The sequence below is a fragment of the Carcharodon carcharias genome (genome assembly GCF_017639515.1).
Source record: "Carcharodon carcharias isolate sCarCar2 chromosome 35 unlocalized genomic scaffold, sCarCar2.pri SUPER_35_unloc_1, whole genome shotgun sequence".
Lineage (NCBI taxonomy): Eukaryota > Metazoa > Chordata > Chondrichthyes > Lamniformes > Lamnidae > Carcharodon > Carcharodon carcharias.
In genome coordinates this window covers 89,353-113,749 of record NW_024470701.1, presented here as the reverse complement: position 1 = coordinate 113,749, position 24,397 = coordinate 89,353, and the positions used below count along the sequence as shown (strand labels likewise).

Below are 24,397 nucleotides of genomic sequence, written 5' to 3'. Positions count from 1 at the left end.
CCCACTAAACACTCCCAGGACAGGTACAGCACGGGGTTAGATACAGAGTAAAGTTCCCTCTACACCGTCCCCATCAAACACTCCCAGGACAGGTACAGCACGGGGTTAGATACAGAGTAAAGCTCCCTCTACACTGTCCGCATCAAACATTCCCAGGGCAGGTACAGCACGGGGCTAGATACAGAGTAAAGCTGTACATGTCCTGTGTGTCACTGCCACCTCTAAGTGACAGTAGATTAAGAGATTGCGCAGCTTGTCAACAAATGTCAGCCATGCAAAGCCGTTTGAACATCAGTTTAATTGTTTGATCAAATCCCACTTAAATAAATTATTTTTCAGCACCTCTCATTTAGCACGGACGTGGAGAGGGATTTAATCTAAAATTATTGCTTTTCTAAATCCTCCTCCAATTAAATGAGAATTCGCCAAATCCTGATTTTGAATTAAACCCTGAGTTTGAAATTCAGGCAGGCTGCAGATTCCACAGGGCAACACTAGACCGGGCGGCAACAGTAGCTGTTGAAAACCCTTCAATGTATTTTGTTAACTCCTTCAGTGACACCATTGGAAGGGACGCAGCGTTAGGAAGTTCTCCCCGGATTCCCGGGCCAACGTTTAAAGCGAAAAAGAAAGAAAAACGGGGAATTTTCCATCTCCTTCGTGGAAGGGGATCACAAAATGGCGGCCATTTTGTCCGTCAACTTCGTAAGGCACCGGATCACCACTCAATAATGCAGGACAAAGTCTGCCAAATGCATACCAAAGGTAAAATGGCCACATCAGGAGATAGAGGGAACCAGTGACCTTAAGATCGGTCAAAGAGGTCGGTTTAAGGAGGGGAGAGGGAGAGAGAGAGATAGAGAGAGGGGGAGGTGGAGAGGTTTAGGGAGGGAATTCCAGAGCTCAGGGCCCCCCCCCAAGGCAGCTGAAGGCACGGCCGCCAATGGTGGAGCGATGGGAATCGGGGGATGCTCGAGAGGCCGGAATTGGAGGAAAGCAGAGATCTCGGAGGGTTGTAGGAGGTTACAGAGATAGGGAGGGGTGTAGGGCCTGGAGGAGGTTACAGAGATAGGGAGGGTTGTAGTGGCTGGAGGAGGTTACAGAGATAGGGAGGGTTGTAGGGGCTGGAGGAGGTTACAGAGATAGGGAGGGTTGTAGGGGCTGGAGGAGGTTACAGAGATAGGGAGGGTTGTAGCAGCTGGAGGAGGTTACAGAGATAGGGAGGGTGTAGTGGCTGGAGGAGGTTACAGAGATAGGGAGGGATGTAGGGCCTGGAGGAGGTTACAGAGATAGTGAGGGTTGTAGTGGCTGGAGGAGGTTACAGAGATAGGGAGGGTTGTAGGGGCTGGAGGAGGTTACAGAGATAGGGAGGGTTGTAGGGGCTGGAGGAGGTTACAGAGATAGGGAGGGTTGTAGCAGCTGGAGGAGGTTACAGAGATAGGGAGGGTGTAGTGGCTGGAGGAGGTTACAGAGATAGGGAGGGATGTAGGGGCTGGAGGAGGTTACAGAGATAGGGAGGGTGTAGGAGCTGGAGGAGGTTACAGAGTTAAGGAGGGGTGTAGGGGCTTGAGGAGCTTACAGAGATAGGGAGGGTTGTAGGGGCTGGAGGAGGTTACAGAGATAGGGAGGTGTGTAGGGGCTGGGGGAGGTTACAGAGATAGGGAGGGTGTAGGGGCTGGAGGAGGTTACACAGATAGGGAGGGTTGTAGGGGCTGGAGGAGGTTACAGAGATAGGGAGGGTTGTAGCAGCTGGAGGAGGTTACAGAAATAAGGAGGTGTGTAGGGGCTGGAGGAGTTTACAGAGATAGGGAGGGTTGTTGGGACTGGAGGAGGTTACAGAGATAGGGAGTGTTGTAGGGGCTGGAGGAGGTTACAGAGATAGAGAGGGGTGTAGGGGCTGGAGGAGTTTACAGAGATAGGGAGGGGTGAAGGGGCTGGAGAAGGTTACAGAGATAGGGAGGGGTGTAGGGGCTGGAGGAGGTTACAGAGATAGGGAGGGGTGTGGGGTCTGGAGGAGGTTACAGAGATAGGGAGGGGTGTAGGGGACTGGAGGAGGTTACAGAGATAGGGAGTGTTGTAGGGGCTGGAGGAGGTTACAGAGATAGGGAGGGGTGTAGGGGCTGGGGGATGTTACAGAGATAGGGAGGGTTGTAGGGGCTGGAGGAGGTTACAGAGATAGGGAGGGGTGTGGGGTCTGGAGGAGGTTACAGAGATAGGGAGGGGTGTAGGCGGTGGAGGAGGTTACAGAGATAGGGAGGGTTGTAGTGGCTGGAGGATGTTACAGAGATAGGGAGGGTTGTAGGGGCTGGAGGAGGTTACAGAGATAGAGAGGGGTGTAGGGGCTGGAGGAGTTTACAGAGATAGGGAGGGGTGAAGACGTGGAGCCAGTGTGGGTCAGTGAGCACAGAGGGGTGTTATGGGTGAACGGCACTCGGTGTGAGTTCAGACATGAGGTGATGCAGCAGAGTTTCAGTCGAGCTGAAATTTCCGAAGGGTAGAATGTGGGAGAGCAGCTAGGAGAGCGCTGGGATAATTGTGTCTGGAGGGGGACGAAGGCTTCAGCAGCCGATGAGTTGAGACGGGGTGAAGGGGGATGCGAGGCTATGGTGGGGGGTGTGGGTGGTCCCAATGACAGCAGTTCTTGTGGATTGGAAGGTGAATTTGGCTGCGGGTGCTTTGTGGGTCTGTACATTATCCACATTGTCGGGCTGGTGAATGGGACAGGGAGGAGTTGGGATATGCCCCCAGGGAGGGAGCCCCTCTCTCTCACTGCCTCTGCTTTACCATGCTGCCCCTCTCTCCACAGCTCTCTCTCCTGTGTGTTGTAAGGAAAGATGGACTCAGGACCAATGAAGGAAACTATTGCATTGTGGCAAACACGGCACTCCCTCAGGGCTGACCCTCCCACAGTGCGGCACTCCCTCAGCGCTGACCCTCCCACAGTGTGGCACTCCCTCAGCGCTGACCCTTCAACAGTGCGGCGCTCCCTCAGCGCTGACCCTCCCACAGTGTGGCACTCCCTCAGCACTGACCCTCCGACAGTGCGGCGCTCCCTCAGCACTGACCTTCCGACAGTGCGGCGCTCCCTCAGCACTGACCCTCCGACAGTGCGGCGCTCCCTCAGCGCTGACCCTCCGACAGTGCGGCGCTCCCTCAGCACTGACCTTCCGACAGTGCGGCGCTCCCTCAGCACTGACCCTCCGACAGTGCGGCGCTCCCTCAGCGCTGACCCTTCAACAGTGCGGCGCTCCCTCAGCACTGACCCTCCGACAGTCCCGCAATCCCTCAGTGCTGACCCTCCGACAGTCCCACAATCCCTCAGCGCTGACCCTCCCACAGTGCGGCACTCCCTCAGCACTGACCCTCCGACAGTGCGACGCTCCCTCAGCACTGACCCTCCCACACTGCGGCGCTCCCTCAGCACTGACCCTCCGACAGTGCGGCGCTCCCTCAGCACTGACCCTCCCACAGTGCGGGGCTCCCTCAGCACTGACCCTCCGACAGTGCGGCGCTCCCTCAGCACTGACCCTCCCACAGTGCGGGGCTCCCTCAGCACTGACCCTCCGACAGTGCGGCTCTCCCTCAGGGTCGAAGCCATGTCTGTGCAGTGGTGTGTCGCACCCAGTGGAGAGAGAGCGGGGGGTGGCACAGCCCATGGCGAAGTGGGCAAGGCGGGTACGCCTGTGGTCACTCACATTCATTCTCAGGTTGTCCGTCCACTGCCCGATGACCTTATACCCGGGGGTGCTGGTGTTGGTGTGGTGGTACTGAAAGATGTGATACCGTCCTGGCGCATCTCCATTCTCATTGAACATTACCGAGGTACCGGCACTTCCTGGGCAAGAAAGAGTCGGTAAGATCACAACCAAATCCCAACATCGCCTCAATCCCCAATCTCTGGGATGACCCTGCGTACAACAGCCAAGAGGTTTAATCGACGCGGCTGAGATCGCGAGGCATCCGCCTGGATTCGTTGGCCATTCAGCCCATCCCGTCTGTGCTGGCTCGTTCCAAGGGCAACTCGCATCGTCTTTGCTGTCCCCCCCACCACCTCACCGAACCCCGGTAAAATTTTGCCAGCCAGTTCCCCTGTAAGGGTCTCAGTATCAACTGCCCATCACCCTCCAAGCCGTTCGCCGACGCACAGGGGCAGCAGTGTGTGTACCATCTACAAGATGCACTGCAGCAACTCGCCAAGGCTCCTTCGACAGCGCCGCCCAAACCCACCACCTCTACCACCTAGACGGACAAGGGCAGCAGACACATGGGGAACCCCACCACCTGCAAGTTCCCCTCCGAGCCCCTCACCATCCCGACTTGGAAACATATCGGCCGTTCCTTCACTGTCGCTGGGAAGGAGGAGGAGGAGGAGGAGGAGGGCGTTGGGGAGAGGGCGGGGAGGATGAGGGGGGCAGCCTTAAATTCTAGGTGCCAGCCTTGCCCACCCCACCCTCACGCCCACCAGGCGGTTGGGGTCCACTTCCCATCAGCGCACGGGGGCCCGGACAGGCCTTGTTTGCTCCCTGAGGCCCGACTCTAGGGTAGACGGCTCCGCCTGGGACGGACGCTGTCAACCACCCGCCAGCCCCAAGGGCCCGTAGGCCCTGGCCCAAAATGGCCGCTGGCGACTGGAGGGCTCAGCCCTCGAGCGCAAGGCCCGGTTTCCGTAGCAACCGCCGGGGGGCAGAGAGGCTGAGAAACGAAAGGAAAAGCGCCCAAGCGGGGGCCCCACCGGGGGTTGCCAGCCCTGCCTCCGTTGGAGCGGCACGAGGTTGGATTGCTCTGTGCGAACAGGAGTTCAGAAGCCTGGGCCCTAACCCTGCGCCACCTGCTGCTCATTACCCAGCCTGCCCCGGTGCAGCAAACCCGAGCTGAGGCTTTTATTAGTCAACTAGGCCACACTCATCAAATCTCCAACTGATTCTGGTCGCTCGCTCAAACACGATTTAAAAAAATAATTGAATGCCCAAGGCTGAAAGCTTTCACCCACTCGCTCGGCGTTTAACTCCAGCTGGACGCCAACTGCTTTGACCGTCCGCGCTCCCATTTTCCATCTGTTCCCTCCTTCCCCTTCTCCCCGAACTTCAGTTCATCACAAAACTGCTGCTGCCCCTCCCTATCTCTGTAACCTCCTCCAGTCCCCTACACCCCTCCCTAACTCCGTAACCTCCTCCAGTCCCCTACACCCCTCCTTATCTCCGTAACCTCCTCCAGTCCCCTACACCCCTCCCTATCTCTGTAACCTCCTCCAGTCCCCTACACCCCTCCCTATCTCCGTAACCTCCTCCAGTCCCCTACACCCCTCCTTATCTCCGTAACCTCCTCCAGTCCCCTACACCCCTCCCTATCTCCGTAACCTCCTCCAGTCCCCTACACCCCTCCTTATCTCCGTAACCTCCTCCAGTCCCCTACACCCCTCCCTATCTCTGTAACCTCCTCCAGTCCCCTACACCCCTCCCTATCTCCGTAACCTCCTCCAGTCCCCTACACCCCTCCCTATCTCTGTAACCTCCTCCAGCCCCTACAACCCTCCCTATCTCTAGAACCTCCTCCAGCCCCTACACTCCTATCTACCTCTGTAACTCCAGCCCCTACACCCCACCCTATCTCTGTAACCTCCTGCAGTCCCTACACCCCTCCCTATCTCTGTAACCTCCTCCAGTCCCCTACAACCCTCCTTATCTCTATAACCTCCTCCAGCCCCCTACAACCCTCCCTATCTCTGTAACCTCCTCCAGCCCCTACAACCCTCCCTATCTCTGTAGCCTCCTCCAGACCCTACACTCCTCCCTATCTCTGTAACCTCCTCCAGCCCCTACAACTCTCCCTATCTCTGTAACCTCCTCCAGCCCCTACAACCCTCCCTATCTCTGTAACCTCCTCCAGTCCCTACACCCCTCCCTATCTCTGTAATCTCCTCCAGTCCCCTACACCCTTCCCTATCTCTGTAACCTCCTCCAGCCCCCTACACCCCTCCCTATCTCTGTAACCTCCTCCAGCCCCTACAACCCTCCCTACCTCTGTAACTCCAGCCCCTACACCCCTCCCTATCTCTGTAACCTCCTTCAGTCCCCTACACCCCTCCCTATCTCTGTAACCTCCTGCAGCCCCTACAACCCTCCCTATCTCTGTAACTCCTACAACTTTCCGAGATCTCTGATCTCATCCAATTCCGGCCTCTCGAGCATCCCCCGATTCCCATCGCTCCACCATTGGCGGCCGTGCCTTCAACTGCCTGGTGGGGGGGTTGGGGGGGGGGGGGGGGGGGCGCCTGAGCTCTGGATATTTCCCCAACCATTCTGGATTCTACCTCTTGTCCACCCCTCCCAGCACCCCCACCGCAGACCCTTCCCTTCGCCAAGCCAATGCTAATCGTCTAAGTGGTGCATCGCAACAAACCCCCTGATGAATAGGAGCAGAAATTCTGGGTGATACCCCCTCCTGTCCTCACAGCCATAGGCTGTGGGGGTGGGGTTGGCGCAGGGGCTTAATCTGAATCCAAAGGGCAGAGGTGAAAGGTCAAGGTTGAATCTAATGCGATCAACACTGGGACCTGATAGGGCTAATGTCTCCCTGCAGGACTATCCGATTCTTGACCCTGAACTCACCATTGAAGGTGACACTCCTGATGTATTGTAGAAGGGTCTTTCCATCGACAGTATCCATCTTGGGGCAAATGCCAATGGTGCCAGCGCAGAGGTACTTGTGCATGTCATGCACTGCATGGGCCATAGCGTACACTGCGTCAATCACAAACTGGACCTTCCCCTCCTGCTCATAATGTGATTCACGGCCAATTCTCTCCTGGCCTGGAGACAGAAAGGGAGAGAGGTGAGAGGAGAGATGGAAAGAGGCAGCGAGAGAGAGAGAGAGAGAGAGCGAGGGAGAGGGGAAGAGAGAGGTAGGAAGGGAGAGGGAGGGAGCGAGGTAGGAGAGAGAGGAGAGGAGAGGGAACGAGAGAGAGATAGATAGAGGGGAAGAGAGAGGTAGGAAGGGAGAGGGAGGGAGTGAGAGAGAGAGAGATAGAGGGGAAGAGAGAGGTAGGAAGGCAAAGGGTGGGAGCAAGGTAGGAAGGGAGAGGAGAGGGAGGGAGAGAGAGAGGGGTATGAAGGGAGCAAGGTAGGAGAGAGAGGAGAGGAGAGGGAGTGAGAGAGAGAGAGAGGGGGGAAGAGAGAGGTAGGAAGGGAGAGGGAGGGAGCAAGGTAGGAAGGGAGAGGAGAGGGAGGGAGAGAGAGAGAGGGGTATGAAGGGAACGAGGTAGGAGAGAGAGGAGAGGAGAAGGAGCGAGAGAGAGAGAGAGGGGGGAAGAGAGAGGTAGGAAGGGAGAGGGAGGGAGCGAGGTAGGAGACAGAGGAGAGGGAGGGAGCGAGAGAGGCAAAAGAGAGACATGAGATGGGGGGAATGTGGAGGAGTGAGAGAGGGGGGAGAATGGGAAGTGGGAGGGAGAGAGCAAGATAGGAGAGAGAAGGATGAGGAAGAGGGAGGGAGAGAGAGAAGGAGAAAAAGAGAGGGAGGGAGTGAGAGGAGAGGAGCGGGAAAGAGAGAGGCAAGATGGGTGAGTGTGGAGGAAAGAAAGAGGGGAGAACGAGAAACAGGAGGGAGAGAGCGAGATAGAGAAAAGAGAGAGGGAGAGAGAGGAGAGAAGAGGGAGGGAGAGCGGAGGAGAGAGAGTGGGAGAGGGGAGGAGGCAAGAGAGAAGAAATGGATAGAGTGTGGAGGTGAGAAAGGGGGTGAGGGTGGGGGGGAGAGAGAGGAGGGGAGCACACCAGAGGGAAAGTGGAGAATAGAAAGAGAGAAAAAAAAGAGGGGAGGGAGAGAGGGAGACAGAGGAGGGGAAAGGGATGAGGGGGAAAGAAGAGGGAGAGGGGGAGAGAATGTGGTGGGTGGGGAGAAGGGAGGAGAGAGAGAAAGAGGTAGGCAGAGAGGGAGAAAGATAGAGCAGTGAGGTAGAAAAAAATAGAGTGTGGAGGGAGTATGAGAGAAAGAGAGAGATAGAGGTAGAGGGGATGAAAGAGATGACAAAGAGAGAGAGAGGGTGAGGGGCAGAGTATAGGAAGAGAAAGAGAGAGAAGGAATCTACATGGTTACAGTTACTAGGAAAGGATTTGGACTTTTCCATGAAAATGTGAGAGTCGCAGTTATCCCAATCCCTCACAGAGTCTCCCACAATATCCCAGGAAACTTCAACTCAATCCGTATCCCAGGACACTACAGCAACACAAGGGCAGCAGCAACACAAGGGCAGCAGCACCATAAGGGCAGCAGCAACACAAGGGCTGCAGCGACACAAGGGCAGCAGCTACACAAGGGTCGCAGCACCACCAGGTCCGCAGTAACACAAGGGCAGCAGCGACACAAGGGCAGCAGCAACACAAGGGCTGCAGCAACACAAGGGCAGCAGCGACAGAAGGGCTGCAGCGACACAAAGGCAGTAGCGACACAAGGGCAGCAGTGACACAAGGGCAGCAACAACACAAGGGCAGCATCAACACAAGGGTAGCAGCAACACAAGGGACGCAGCAACACAAGGGCAGCAGCAACACAAGGGCAGCGGCAACACAAGGGCAGCAGCAACACAAGGGCAGCAGCAACACAAGGGCAGCAGTAATACAAGGGCCACAGCAACGCAAGGGCCATAACAACGCAAGGGCTGCAGTAACGCAAGGGCAGCAGCGATGCAAGGGCAGCAGCAACACAAGGGCAGCATCAACACAAGGGCTGCAGCAACACAAGAGCAGCAGCAACACAAGGGCAGCAGTAATACAAGGGCAGCAGCAACGCAAGGGCCGTGGCAACGCAAGGGCCGCAGTAACGCAAGGGCAGCAGCGACGCAAGGGCTACAGCAACACAAGGGCAGCAGCAACACAAGGGCAGCGGCAACACAAGGGCAGCAGCAACACAAGGGCCGCAGCAATGCAAGGGCAGCAGCAACGTGAGGGCCGCAGCAACACAAGGGCAGCAGCAACACAAGGGCAGCAGCAACGCAAGGGCAGCAGCAACACAAGGGCAGCGGTAATATAAGGACCGCAGCAATACAAGGGCAGCAGCAACACAAGGGCAGCAGCAACACAAGGGCAGCAGTAATACAAGGGCAGCAGCAACGCAAGGGCCGTAGCAACGCAAGGGCCGCAGTAACAAAAGGGCAGCAGCGACGCAAGGGCAGCAGCAACACAAGGGCAGCATCAACACAAGGGCCGCAGCAACACAAGAGCAGCAGCAACACAAGGGCAGCAGTAATACAAGGGCAGCAGCAACGCAAGGGCCGTGGCAACGCAAGGGCCACAGTAACGCAAGGGCAGCAGCGAAGCAAGGTCAGCAGCAACACAAGGGCAGCATCAACACAAGGGCTGCAGCAACACAAGGGCAGCAGCAACACAGGGGCCACAGCAACACAAGGGCAGCAGCAACACAAGGGCAGCAGCAACACAAGGGCCGCAGCAACACAAGGGCAGCAGCAACACAAGGGCCGCAGCAACACAAGGGCAGCAGCAACACAAGGGCCGCAGCAACACAAGGGCAGCAGCAACACAAAGGCTGCAGCAACACAAGGGCAGCAGCAACACAAGGGCAGCAGTAATACAAGGGCAGCAGCAACACAAGGGCAGCAGCAATACAAGGACAGCAGCAACACAAGGGCAGCAGCAACACAAGGGCTGCAGCAATACAAGGGCAGCAGCAACACAAGGGCAGCAGCAACACAAGGGCAGCAGCAACACAAGGGCAGCAGCAATACAAGGACAGCAGCAACACAAGGGCAGCAGCAACACAAGGGCTGCAGCAACACAAGGGCCGCAGCAACACAAGGGCCACAGCAACACAAGGGCTGCAGCAACACAAGGACAGCGGTAATACAAGGGCAGCGGTAACACAAGGGCAGCAGCAACGCAAGGGCAGCAGCAACACAAGGGCAGCAGCAACACAAGGGCCGCAGCAACACAAGGGCAGCAGCAACACAGGGGCTGCAGCAACGCAAGGGCCGCAGCAATGCAAGGGCAGCAGCAATGTGAGGGCCGCAGCAACACAAGGGCAGCAGCAACACAAGGGCTGCAGCAACACAAGGGCAGCAGCAACACAGGGGCTGCAGCAACGCAAGGGCCGCAGCAATGCAAGGGCAGCAGCAATGTGAGGGCCGCAGCAACACAAAGGCAGCAGCAACACAAGGGCTGCAGCAACACAAGGGCAGCAGCAACAGAAGGGCAGCCGTAATACAAGGGCAGAAGCAACGCAAGGGCCACAGCAACACAAGGGCAGAAGCAACACAAGGGCAGCAGCAACACAAGGGCAGCAGCAATACAAGGACAGCAGCAACACAAGGGCTGCAGCAACACAAGGGCCGCAGCAACACAAGGGCAGCAGCAATACAAGGACAGCAGCAACACAAGGGCAGCAGCAACACAAGGGCAGCAGCAATACAAGGACAGCAGCATCACAAGGGCAGCAGCAACACAAGGGCAGCAGCAATACAAGGACAGCAGCAACACAAGGGCTGCAGCAACACAAGGGCTGCAGCAACACAAGGGCAGCAGCAACACAAGGGCAGCAGCAACATAAGGGCAGCAACAACACAAGGGCAGCAGCAACTCAAGGGCCACAGTTACGCAAGGGCCGCAGCAATGCAAGGGCAGCAGCAACACAAGAGCCGCAGCAACACAAGGGCCACAGCAACACAAGGACCGCAGCAACACAAGGACCACAGCAACACAAGGGCAGCAGCAACACAAGGACCGCAGCAACACAAGGGCAGCACCGATACGAGTGCCGCACCAACACGAGGGCAGCAGCGACACGAGGGCCGCAGCGACATGAGGGCCGCTGCGACCCGAGGGCTGCAGCGACACAAGGGCAGCAGCGACACAAGGGCAGCAGCAACGTAAGGGCTGCAGCAACACGAGGGCCGCAGCAACACGAGGGCCGCAGCAACACGAGGGCCGCAGCAACAGGAGGGCTGCAGCAACACAAGGGCAGCAGCAATACAAGGGCTGCAGCAACACAAGGGCCGCAGCAACACAAGGGCCACAGCCTGCCCTTTCTTTTCAACCGTACTTTGTGGGCATGTAACGCATCATTTGGGAAGCGTTGGGGCGAAGGCCTCCCATTGCCTGACTGCCCCCCACCGCCGGCCCCGGCCACATGACCGGGCGACGCCTCCCCTGGCCGCACCCACCTGTGCATTTCTTGACGGTGTGGCCGTGCTGGCCTCGGGGCAGGGTCAGCTTGCACATGAAGTCGTCCTCCCAGAACTCAGCGAACCAGATGTTCCGGCGGTTATTCTGGAGGGTACGGCTGGTGAAATACTGATCAAAACCTGGGACCAAAGAATAAGAGATGAGGCCAAAGCTGCTGCCTGGTCCCCCACTCACTGCACTCCCCCCACGCGTCAAACGTGACATTCTCATATGCCTGCAGGTGTTTGACTAATAGGCTGTCAGCTTCCGGGTTGTTTATCAATCTGTATCTATTAAGACTCCCCGTCTCTCCCTGTCTCTCCATCTGTCCCTCTCTCTCTCTCTGTCTATCTATACATTCCTCCATCTGTCTATCTCTCTCTCTCACTATCTATACATTCCTCCATCTGTCCCTCTCTATCTCTATCTATCTATCTATACATTCCTCCATCTGTCCCTCTCTCTCTCTATCTATCTATACATTCCTCCATCTGTCTCTCTCTCTCTCTATCTATCTATACATTCCTCCATCTGTCCCTCTCTATCTATCTATCTATACATTCCTCCATCTGTCTCTCTCTCTCTCACTCTCTCTATCTATACATTCCTCCATCTGTCCCTCTCTCTCTCTATCTATCTATACATTCCTCCATCTGTCTCTCTCTCTCTATCTATCTATACATTCCTCCATCTGTCCCTCTCTCTCTCTATCTATCTATACATTCCTCCATCTGTCCCTCTCTCTCTATCTATCTATCTATACATTCCTCCATCTGTCTCTCTCTCTCTATCTATCTATACATTCCTCCATCTGTCCCTCTCTCTTTATCTATCTATCTATACATTCCTCCATCTGTCTCTATCTCTCTATCTATCTATACATTCCTCCATCTGTCCCTCTCTCTCTCTATCTATCTATACATTCCTCCATCTGTCTCTCTCTCTCTCTCTATCTATCTATACATTCCTCCATCTGTCCCTCTCTCTATCTATCTATCTATACATTCCTCCATCTGTCTCTCTCTCTCTCTCTCTATCTATACATTCCTCCATCTGTCCCTCTCTCTCTCTATCTATCTATACATTCCTCCATCTGTCTCTCTCTCTCTATCTATCTATACATTCCTCCATCTGTCCCTCTCTCTCTCTATCTATCTATACATTCCTCCATCTGTCCCTCTCTCTCTATCTAGTCTATCTATACATTCCTCCATCTGTCCTCTCTCTCTCTATCTATCTATACATTCCTCCATCTGTCCCTCTCTCTCTTATCTATCTATCTATACATTCCACCATCTGTCTCTATCTCTCTATCTATCTATACATTCCTCCATCTTTCCCTCTCTCTCTCTATCTATCTATACATTCCTCCATCTGTCCCTCTCTCTCTCTATCTATCTATACATTCCTCCATCTGTCTCTCTCTCTCTATCTATCTATACATTCCTCCATCTGTCCCTCTGTCTCTCTATTTATCTATACATTCCTCCATCTGTCCCTCTCTCTCTCTATCTATCTATCTATACATTCCTCCATCTGTCCCTCTCTCTCTATCTATCTATACATTCCTCCATCTGTCTCTCTCTCTCTATCTATCTATACATTCCTCCAACTGTCCCTCTCTCTCTCTATCTATCTATCTATACATTCCTCCATCTGTCCCTCTCTCTCTATCTATCTATACATTCCTCCATCTGTCCCTCTCTCTCTCTATCTATCTAACTATACATTCCTCCATCTGTCCCTCTCTCTATCTATCTATCTATACATTCCTCAATCTGTCCCTCTCTCTCTATCTATCTATACAATCCTCCATCTGTCCCTCTCTCTCTCTCTCTATCTATCTATACATTCCTCCATCTGTCCCTCTCTCTCTATCTATCTATACATTCCTCCATCTGTCCCTCTCTCTCTCTATCTATCTATACATTCCTCCATCTGTCCCTCTCTCTCTCTCTATCTATCTATACATTCCTCCATCTGTCCCTCTCTCTCTCTCTATCTATACATTCCTCCATCTGTCTCTCTCTCTCTATCTATCTATACATTCCTCCATCTGTCCCTCTCTCTCTCTATCGATCCATACATTCCTCCATCTGTCCCCCTCTCTCTCTATCTATCTATACATTCCTCCATCTGTCCCTCTCTCTCTCTCTATCTATCTATACATTCCTCCATCTGTCCCTCTCTCTCTCTCTATCTATACATTCCTCCATCTGTCCCTCTCTCTCTCTGTCTATCTATACATTCCTCCATCTGTCTATCTCTCTCTCTCTATCTATACATTCCTCCATCTGTCTCTCTCTCTCTCTCTATCTATCTATACATTCCTCCATCTGTCCCTCTCTCTCTATCTATCTATCTATACATTCCTCCATCTGTCCCTCTCTCTCTCTATCTATCTATACATTCCTCCATCTGTCTCTCTCTCTCTCTATCTATCTATACATTCCTCCATCTTTCCCTCTCTCTCTCTATCTATCTATACATTCCTCCATCTGTCCCTCTCTCTCTCTATCTATCTATACATTCCTCCATCTGTCCCTCTCTCTCTCTATCTATCTATACATTCCTCCATCTGTCCCTCTCTCTCTCTCTATCTATCTATACATTCCTCCATCTGTCCCTCTCTCTCTCTATCTATCTATACATTCCTCCATCTGTCCCTCTCTCTCTCTCTATCTATCTATACATTCCTCCATCTGTCCCTCTCTCTCTCTCTATCTATACATTCCTCCATCTGTCTCTCTCTCTCTATCTATCTATACATTCCTCCATCTGTCCCTCTCTCTCTCTATCTATCTATACATTCCTCCATCTGTCCCTCTCTCTCTCTATCTATCTATACATTCCTCCATCTGTCCCTCTCTCTCTCTCTATCTATCTATACATTCCTCCATCTGTCTCTCTCTCTCTATCTATCTATACATTCCTCCATCTGTCCCTCTCTCTCTCTATCTATCTATACATTCCTCCATCTGTCCCTCTCTCTCTATCTATCTATCTATACATTCCTCCATCTGTCTCTCTCTCTCTATCTATCTATACATTCCTCCATCTGTCCCTCTCTCTTTATCTATCTATCTATACATTCCTCCATCTGTCTCTCTCTCTCTATCTATCTATACATTACTCCCTCTGTCCCTCTCTCTCTCTATCTATCTATACATTCCTCCATCTGTCCCTCTCTCTCTCTATCTATCCATACATTCCTCCATCTGTCTCTCTCTCTCTATCTATCTATACATTCCTCCATCTGTCTCTCTCTCTCTATCTATCTATACATTCCTCCATCTGTCCCTCTCTCTCTCTATCTATCCATACATTCCTCCATCTGTCCCCCTCTCTCTCTATCTATCTATACATTCCTCCATCTGTCCCTCTCTCTCTCTCTATCTATCTATACATTCCTCCATCTGTCCCTCTCTCTCTCTCTATCTATACATTCCTCCATCTGTCCCTCTCTCTCTCTGTCTCTCTATACATTCCTCCATCTGTCTATCTCTCTCTCTCTCTATCTATACATTCCTCCATCTGTCTATCTCTCTCTCTCTCTATCTATCTATACATTCCTCCATCTGTCCCTCTCTCTCTCTCTATCTATCTATACATTTCTCCATCTGTCCCTCTCTCTCTCTGTCTATACATACATTCCTCCATCTGTCTCTCTCTATCTATCTATCTATACATTCCTCCATCTGTCCCTCTCTCTCTATCTATCTATCTATATATTCCTCCATCTGTCTGCCTCTCTCTCTCTATCTATACATTCCTCCATCTGTCTCTCTCTCTCTCTATCTATCTATACATTCCTCCATCTTTCCCTCTCTCTCTCTATCGATCTATACATTCCTCCATCTGTCCCTCTCTCTCTCTAACTATCTATACATTCCTCCATCTGTCCCTCTCTCTCTCTATCTATCTATACGTTCCTCCATCTGTCCCTCTCTCTCTCTCTCTATCTATCTATACATTCCTCCATCTGTCCCTCTCTCTCTCTATCTATCTATATATTCCTCCATCTGTCCCTCTCTCTCTCTCTATCTATCTATACATTCCTCCATCTGTCCCTCTCTCTCTCTCTATCTATACATTCCTCCATCTGTCTCTCTCTCTCTATCTATCTATACATTCCTCCATCTGTCCCTCTCTCTCTCTATCTATCTATACATTCCTCCATCTGTCCCTCTCTCTCTCTATCTATCTATACATTCCTCCATCTGTCCCTCTCTATCTCTCTATCTATCTATACATTCCTCCATCTGTCTCTCTCTCTCTATCTATCTATACATTCCTCCATCTGTCCCTCTCTCTCTCTATCTATCTATACATTCCTCCATCTGTCCCTCTCTCTCTATCTATCTATCTATACATTCCTCCATCTGTCTCTCTCTCTCTATCTATCTATACATTCCTCCATCTGTCCCTCTCTCTTTATCTATCTATCTATACATTCCTCCATCTGTTTCTCTCTCTCTATCTATCTATACATTCCTCCCTCTGTCCCTCTCTCTCTCTATCTATCTATACATTCCTCCATCTGTCCCTCTCTCTCTCTATCTATCCATACATTCCTCCATCTGTCTCTCTCTCTCTATCTATCTATACATTCCTCCATCTGTCCCTCTGTCTCTCTATCTATCTATACATTCCTCCATCTGTCCCTCTCTCTCTCTATCTATCTATACATGCCTCCATCTGTCCCTCTCTCTCTATCTATTTATACATTCCTCCATCTGTCTCTCTCTCTATCTATCTATACATTCCTCCATCTGTCCCTCTCTCTCTCTATCTATCTATCTATACATTCCTCCATCTGTCCCTCTCTCTCTATCTATCTATACATTCCTCCATCTGTCCCTCTCTCACTCTATCTATCTAGCTATACATTCCTCCATCTGTCCCACTCTCTATCTATCTATCTATACATTCCTCCATCTCTCCCTCTCTCTCTATCTATCTATACATTCCTCCATCTGTCCCTCTCTCTTTATCTATCTATCTATACATTCCTCCATCTGTCTCTATCTCTCTATCTATCTATACATTCCTCCATCTGTCCCTCTCTCTCTCCAGCTATCTATACATTCCTCCATCTGTCCCTCTCTCTCTCTATCTATCTATACATTCCTCCATCTGTCTCTCTCTCTATCTATCTATACATTCCTCCATCTGTCCCTCTCTCTCTCTATCTATCTATACATTCCTCCATCTGTCTCTCTCTCTATCTATCTATACATTCCTCCATCTGTCCCTCTCTCTATCTATCTATACATTCCTCCATCTGTCTCTCTCTCTCTCTCTCTATCTATACATTCCTCCATCTGTCCATCTCTCTCTATCTATCTATACATTCCTCCATCTGTCTCTCTCTCTCTATCTATCTATACATTCCTCCATCTGTCCCTCTCTCTCTCTAACTATCTATACATTCCTCCATCTGTCCCTCTCTCTCTATCTATCTATCTATACATTCCTCCATCTGTCTCTCTCTCTCTATCTATCTATACATTCCTCCATCTGTCCCTCTCTCTTTATCTATCTATCTATACATTCCACCATCTGTCTCTATCTCTCTATCTATCTATACATTCCTCCATCTGTCCCTCTCTCTCTCTATCTAACTATACATTCCTCCATCTGTCCCTCTCTCTCTCTATCTATCTATACATTCCTCCATCTGTCTCTCTCTCTCTATCTATCTATACATTCCTCCATCTGTCCCTCTGTCTCTCTATTTATCTATACATTCCTCCATCTGTCCCTCTCTCTCTCTATCTATCTATCTATACATTCCTCCATCTGTCCCTCTCTCTCTATCTATCTATACATTCCTCCATCTGTCTCTCTCTCTCTATCTATCTATACATTCCTCCAACTGTCCCTCTCTCTCTCTATCTATCTATCTATACATTCCTCCATCTGTCCCTCTCTCTCTATCTATCTATACATTCCTCCATCTGTCCCTCTCTCTCTCTATCAATCTAGCTATACATTCCTCCATCTGTCCCTCTCTCTATCTATCTATACATTCCTCAATCTGTCCCTCTCTCTCTATCTATCTATACAATCCTCCATCTGTCCCTCTCTCTCTCTCTCTATCTATCTATACATTCCTCCATCTGTCCTTCTCTCTCTCTATCTATATATGCATTCCTCCATCTGTCCCTCTCTCTCTCTATCTATCTATACATTCCTCCATCTGTCCCTCTCTCTCTCTATCTATCTATACATTCCTCCATCTGTCCCTCTCTCTCTCTCTATCTATACATTCCTCCATCTGTCTCTCTCTCTCTATCTATCTATACATTCCTCCATCTGTCCCTCTCTCTCTCTATCTACCCATACATTCCTCCATCTGTCCCTCTCTCTCTCTATCTATCTATACATTCCTCCATCTGTCCCTCTCGCTCTCTCTATCTATCTATACATTCCTCCATCTGTCCCTCTCTCTCTCTCTATCTATACATTCCTCCATCTGTCCCTCTCTCTCTCTCTGTCTATCTATACATTCCTCCATCTGTCTATCTCTCTCTCTCTCTATCTATACATTCCTCCATCTGTCTATCTCTCTCTCTCTCTATCTATCTATACATTCCTCCATCTGTCCCTCTCTCTCTCTATCTATCTATACATTCCTCCATCTGTCCCTCTCTCTCTCTGTCTATCTATACATTCCTCCATCTGTCTCTCTCTCTCTATCTATCTATCTATACATTCCTCCATCTGTCCCTCTCTCTCTATCTATCTGTCTATACATTCCTCCATCTGTCCCTCTCTCTCTCTCTATCTATACATTCCTCCATCTGTCCCTCTCTCTCTCTCTGTCTATCTATACATTCCTCCATCTGTCTATCTCTCTCTCTCTATCTATCTATACATTCCTCCATTTGTCCCTCTCTCTCTCTGTCTATCTATACATTCCTCCATCTGTCTATCTCTCTCTCTCTCTATCTATCTATACATTCGCCATCTGTCCCTCTCTCTGTCTATCCATACATTCCTCCATCTGTCCCTCTCTCTCTCTCTCTCTCTCTCTATCTATCTATACATTCCTCCATCTGTCCCTCTCTCTCTCTATCTATACATTCCTTCATCTGTCCCTCTCTCTCTCTGTCTATCCATACATTCCTCCATCTGTCTCTCTCTATCTATCTATCTATACATTCCTCCATCTGTCCCTCTCTCTCTCTATCTATCTATACATTCCTCCATCTGTCTCTCTCTCTCTATCTATCTATACATTCCTCCATCTGTCCCTCTCTCTCTCTATCTATCTATACATTCCTCCATCTGTCCCTCTCTCTCTATCTATCTATCTATACATTCCTCCATCTGTCTCTCTCTCTCTATCTATCTATACATTCCTCCATCTGTCCCTCTCTCTTTATCTATCTATCTATACATTCCACCATCTGTCTCTATCTCTCTATCTATCTATAAATTCCTCCATCTGTCCCTCTCTCTCTCTATCTAACTATACATTCCTCCATCTGTCCCTCTCTCTCTCTATCTATCTATACATTCCTCCATCTGTCTCTCTCTCTCTATCTATCTATACATTCCTCCATCTGTCCCTCTGTCTCTCTATTTATCTATACATTCCTCCATCTGTCCCTCTCTCTCTCTATCTATCTATCTATACATTCCTCCATCTCTCCCTCTCTCTCTATCTATCTATACATTCCTCCATCTGTCTCTCTCTCTCTATCTATCTATACATTCCTCCAACTGTCCCTCTCTCTCTCTATCTATCTATCTATACATTCCTCCATCTGTCCCTCTCTCTCTCTATCTATCTAGCTATACATTCCTCCATCTGTCCCTCTCTCTATCTATCTATCTATACATTCCTCAATCTGTCCCTCTCTCTCTATCTATCTATACAATCCTCCATCTGTCCCTCTCTCTCTCTCTCTATCTATCTATACATTCCTCCATCTGTCCTTCTCTCTCTCTATCTATCTATACATTCCTCCATCTGTCCCTCTCTCTCTCTATCTATCTATACATTCCTCCATCTGTCCCTCTCTCTCTATCTATCTATACATTCCTCCATCTGTCCCTCTCTCTCTCTCTATCTATACATTCCTCCACCTGTCTCTCTCTCTCTATCTATCTATACATTCCTCCATCTGTCCCTCTCTCTCTATCTACCCATACATTCCTCCATCTGTCTCTCTCTCTCTATCTATCTATACATTCCTCCATCTGTCCCTCTGTCTCTCTATCTATCTATACATTCCTCCATCTGTCCCTCTCTCTCTCTATCTATCTATACATGCCTCCATCTGTCCCTCTCTCTCTATCTATTTATACATCCTCCATCTGTCTCTCTCTCTATCTATCTATACATTCCTCCATCTGTCCCTCTCTCTCTCTATCTATCTATCTATACATTCCTCCATCTGTCCCTCTCTCTCTATCTATCTATACATTCCTCCATCTGTCCCTCTCTCACTCTATCTATCTAGCTATACATTCCTCCATCTGTCCCACTCTCTATCTATCTATCTATACATTCCTCCATCTGTCCCTCTCTCTCTATCTATCTATACATTCCTCCATCTGTCCCTCTCTCTTTATCTATCTATCTATACATTCCTCCATCTGTCTCTATCTCTCTATCTATCTATACATTCCTCCATCTGTCCCTCTCTCTCTCCAGCTATCTATACATTCCTCCATCTGTCCCTCTCTCTCTCTATCTATCTATACATTCCTCCATCTGTCCCTCTCTCTCTCTATCTATCTATACATTCCTCCATCTGTCTCTCTCTCTCTATCTATCTATACATTCCTCCATCTGTCCCTCTCTCTATCTATCTATCTATACATTCCTCCATCTGTCTCTCTCTCTCTCTCTCTCTCTATCTATACATTCCTCCATCTGTCCCTCTATCTATCTATCTATCTATACATTCCTCCATCTGTCTCTCTCTCTCTATCTATCTATACATTCCTCCATCTGTCCCTCTCTCTCTCTATCTATCTATACATTCCTCCATCTGTCCCTCTCTCTCTATCTATCTATCTATACATTCCTCCATCTGTCTCTCTCTCTCTATCTATCTATACATTCCTCCATCTGTCCCTCTCTCTTTATCTATCTATCTATACATTCCACCATCTGTCTCTATCTCTCTATCAATCTATACATTCCTCCATCTGTCCCACTCTCTCTCTATCTAACTATACATTCCTCCATCTGTCCCTCTCTCTCTCTATCTATCTATACATTCCTCCATCTGTCTCTCTCTCTCTATCTATCTATACATTCCTCCATCTGTCCCTCTGTCTCTCTATTTATCTATACATTCCTCCATCTGTCCCTCTCTCTCTCTATCTATCTATCTATACATTCCTCCATCTGTCCCTCTCTCTCTATCTATCTATACATTCCTCCATCTGTCTCTCTCTCTCTATCTATCTATACATTCCTCCAACTGTCCCTCTCTCTCTCTATCTATCTATCTATACATTCCTCCATCTGTCCCTCTCTCTCTATCTATCTATACATTCCTCCATCTGTCCCTCTCTCTCTCTATCTATCTAGCTATACATTCCTCCATCTGTCCCTCTCTCTATCTATCTATACATTCCTCAATCTGTCCCTCTCTCTCTATCTATCTATACAATCCTCCATCTGTCCCTCTCTCTCTCTCTCTATCTATCTATGCATTCCTCCATCTGTCCTTCTCTCTCTCTATCTATCTATACATTCCTCCATCTGTCCCTCTCTCTCTCTATCTATCTATACATTCCTCCATCTGTCCCTCTCTCTCTCTATCTATCTATACATTCCTCCATCTGTCCCTCTCTCTCTCTCTATCTATACATTCCTCCATCTGTCTCTCTCTCTCTATCTATCTATACATTCCTCCATCTGTCCCTCTCTCTCTCTATCTACCCATACATTCCTCCATCTGTCCCTCTCTCTCTCTATCTATCTATACATTCCTCCATCTGTCCCTCTCGCTCTCTCTATCTATCTATACATTCCTCCATCTGTCCCTCTCTCTCTCTCTATCTATACATGCCTCCATCTGTCCCTCTCTCTCTCTCTGTCTATCTATACATTCCTCCATCTGTCTATCTCTCTCTCTCTCTATCTATACATTCCTCCATCTGTCTATCTCTCTCTCTCTCTATCTATCCCTACATTCCTCCATCTGTCCCTCTCTCTCTCTCTATCTATCTATACATTCCTCCATCTGTCCCTCTCTCTCTCTGTCTATCTATACATTCCTCCATCTGTCTCTCTCTCTCTATCTATCTATCTATACATTCCTCCATCTGTCCCTCTCTCTCTATCTATCTGTCTATACATTCCTCCATCTGTCCCTCTCTCTCTCTCTATCTATACATTCCTCCATCTGTCCCTCTCTCTCTCTCTGTCTATCTATACATTCCTCCATCTGTCTATCTCTCTCTCTCTATCTATCTATACATTCCTCCATTTGTCCCTCTCTCTCTCTGTCTATCTATACATTCCTCCATCTGTCTATCTCTCTCTCTCTCTATCTATCTATACATTCGCCATCTGTCCCTCTCTCTGTCTATCCATACATTCCTCCATCTGTCCCTCCCTCTCTCTCTCTATCTATCTATACATTCCTCCATCTGTCCCTCTCTCTCTCTATCTATACATTCCTTCATCTGTCCCTCTCTCTCTCTGTCTACCATACATTCCTCCATCTGTCTCTCTCTATCTATCTATCTATACATTCCTCCATCTGTCCCTCTCTCTCTCTATCTATCTATACATTCCTCCATCTGTCTCTCTCTCTCTCTCTATCTATACATTCCTCCATCTGTCCCTCTCTCTCTCTATCTATCTATACATTCCTCCATCTGTCCCTCTCTCTCTATCTATCTATCTATACATTCCTCCATCTGTCCCTCTCTCTCTATCTATCTATACATTCCTCCATCTGTCCCTCTCTCTTCATCTATCTATCTATACATTCCACCATCTGTCTCTATCTCTCTATCTATCTATACATTCCTCCATCTGTCCCTCTCTCTCTCTATCTAACTATACATTCCTCCATCTGTCCCTCTCTCTCTCTATCTATCTATACATTCCTCCATCTGTCTCTCTCTCTCTATCTATCTACACATTCCTCCATCTGTCCCTCTGTCTCTCTATTTTTCTATACATTCCTCCATCTGTCCCTCTCTCTCTCTATCTATCTATCTATACATTCCTCCATCTCTCCCTCTATCTCTATCTATCTAGACATTCCTCCATCTGTCTCTCTCTCTCTATCTATCTATACATTCCTCCAACTGTCCCTCTCTCTCTCTATCTATCTATCTATACATTCCTCCATCTGTCCCTCTCACTCTATCTATCTATACATTCCTCCATCTGTCCCTCTCTCTCTCTATCTATCTAGCTATACATTCCTCCATTTGTCCCTCTCTCTCTCTGTCTATCTATACATTCCTCCATCTGTCTATCTCTCTCTCTCTCTATCTATCTATACATTCGCCATCTGTCCCTCTCTCTGTCTATCCATACATTCCTCCATCTGTCCCTCCCTCTCTCTCTCTCTCTATCTATCTATACATTCCTCCATCTGTCCCTCTCTCTCTCTATCTATACATTCCTTCATCTGTCCCTCTCTCTCTCTGTCTATCCATACATTCCTCCATCTGTCTCTCTCTATCTATCTATCTATACATTCCTCCATCTGTCCCTCTCTCTCTCTATCTATCTATACATTCCTCCATCTGTCTCTCTCTCTCTCTATCTATACATTCCTCCATCTGTCCCTCTCTCTCTCTATCTATCTATACATTCCTCCATCTGTCCCTCTCTCTCTATCTATCTATCTATACATTCCTCCATCTGTCTCTCTCTCTCTATCTATCTATACATTCCTCCATCTGTCTCTCTCTCTCTCTCTATCTATACATTCCTCCATCTGTCCCTCTCTCTCTCTATCTATCTATACATTCCTCCATCTGTCTCTCTCTCTCTATCTATCTATACATTCCTCCATCTGTCCCTCTCTCTCTCTATCTATCTATACATTCCTCCATCTGTCCCTCTCTCTCTATCTATCTATCTATACATTCCTCCATCTGTCTCTCTCTCTCTATCTATCTATACATTCCTCCATCTGTCCCTCTCTCTCTCTATCTATCTATACATTCCTCCATCTGTCTCTATCTCTCTATCTATCTATACATTCCTCCATCTGTCCCTCTCTCTCTCTATCTATCTATACATTCCTCCATCTGTCCCTCTATCTCTCTATCTATCTATACATTCCTCCATCTGTCTCTCTCTCTATCTATCTATACATTCCTCCATCTGTCCCTCTGTCTCTCTATCTATCTATACATTCCTCCATCTGTCCCTCTCTCTCTCTATCTATCTATCTATACATTCCTCCATCTCTCCCTCTCTCTCTATCTATCTATACATTCCTCCATCTGTCTCTCTCTCTCTATCTATCTATACATTCCTCCAACTGTCCCTCTCTCTCTCTATCTATCTATCTATACATTCCTCCATCTGTCCCTCTCTCTCTCTATCTATCTAGCTATACATTCCTCCATCTGTCCCTCTATCTATCTATCTATACATTCCTCAATCTGTCCCTCTCTCTCTATCTATCTATACAATCCTCCATCTGTCCCTCTCTCTCTCTCTCTATCTATCTATACATTCCTCCATCTGTCCTTCTCTCTCTCTATCTATCTATACATTCCTCCATCTGTCCCTCTCTCTCTCTATCTATCTATACATTCCTCCATCTGTCCCTCTCTCTCTCTATCTATCTATACATTCCTCCATCTGTCCCTCTCTCTCTCTCTATCTATACATTCCTCCATCTGTCTCTCTCTCTCTATCTATCTATACATTCCTCCATCTGTCCCTCTCTCTCTCTATCTACCCATACATTCCTCCATCTGTCTCTCTCTCTCTATCTATCTATACATTCCTCCATCTGTCCCTCTGTCTCTCTATCTATCTATACATTCCTCCATCTGTCCCTCTCTCTCTCTATCTATCTATACATGCCTCCATCTGTCCCTCTCTCTCTATCTATCTATACATTCCTCCATCTGTCTCTCTCTCTCTATCTATCTATACATTCCTCCATCTGTCCCTCTCTCTCTCTATCTATCTATCTATACATTCCTCCATCTGTCCCTCTCTCTCTATCTATCTATACATTCCTCCATCTGTCCCTCTCTCTCTCTATCTATCTATA

At 49.0% G+C, this 24,397-nt stretch overlaps 1 protein-coding gene across 1 annotated transcript in view; it reads right to left on the bottom strand.

Annotated features, from left to right (window-relative positions):
• The window catches only part of LOC121274177 (metabotropic glutamate receptor 6-like), a 96,481-nt gene that overhangs the window by 13,286 nt on the left and 58,798 nt on the right, over positions 1 to 24,397 (bottom strand). The window contains exons 5-7 of the mRNA XM_041181377.1: positions 11,165 to 11,305; positions 6,609 to 6,809; positions 3,696 to 3,835 (exon numbers count right to left, since the gene is read on the bottom strand). Of these exons, the coding sequence (XP_041037311.1) occupies positions 3,696 to 3,835; positions 6,609 to 6,809; positions 11,165 to 11,305 (482 nt within the window). The remainder of the gene's footprint in view (positions 1 to 3,695; positions 3,836 to 6,608; positions 6,810 to 11,164; positions 11,306 to 24,397) is intronic.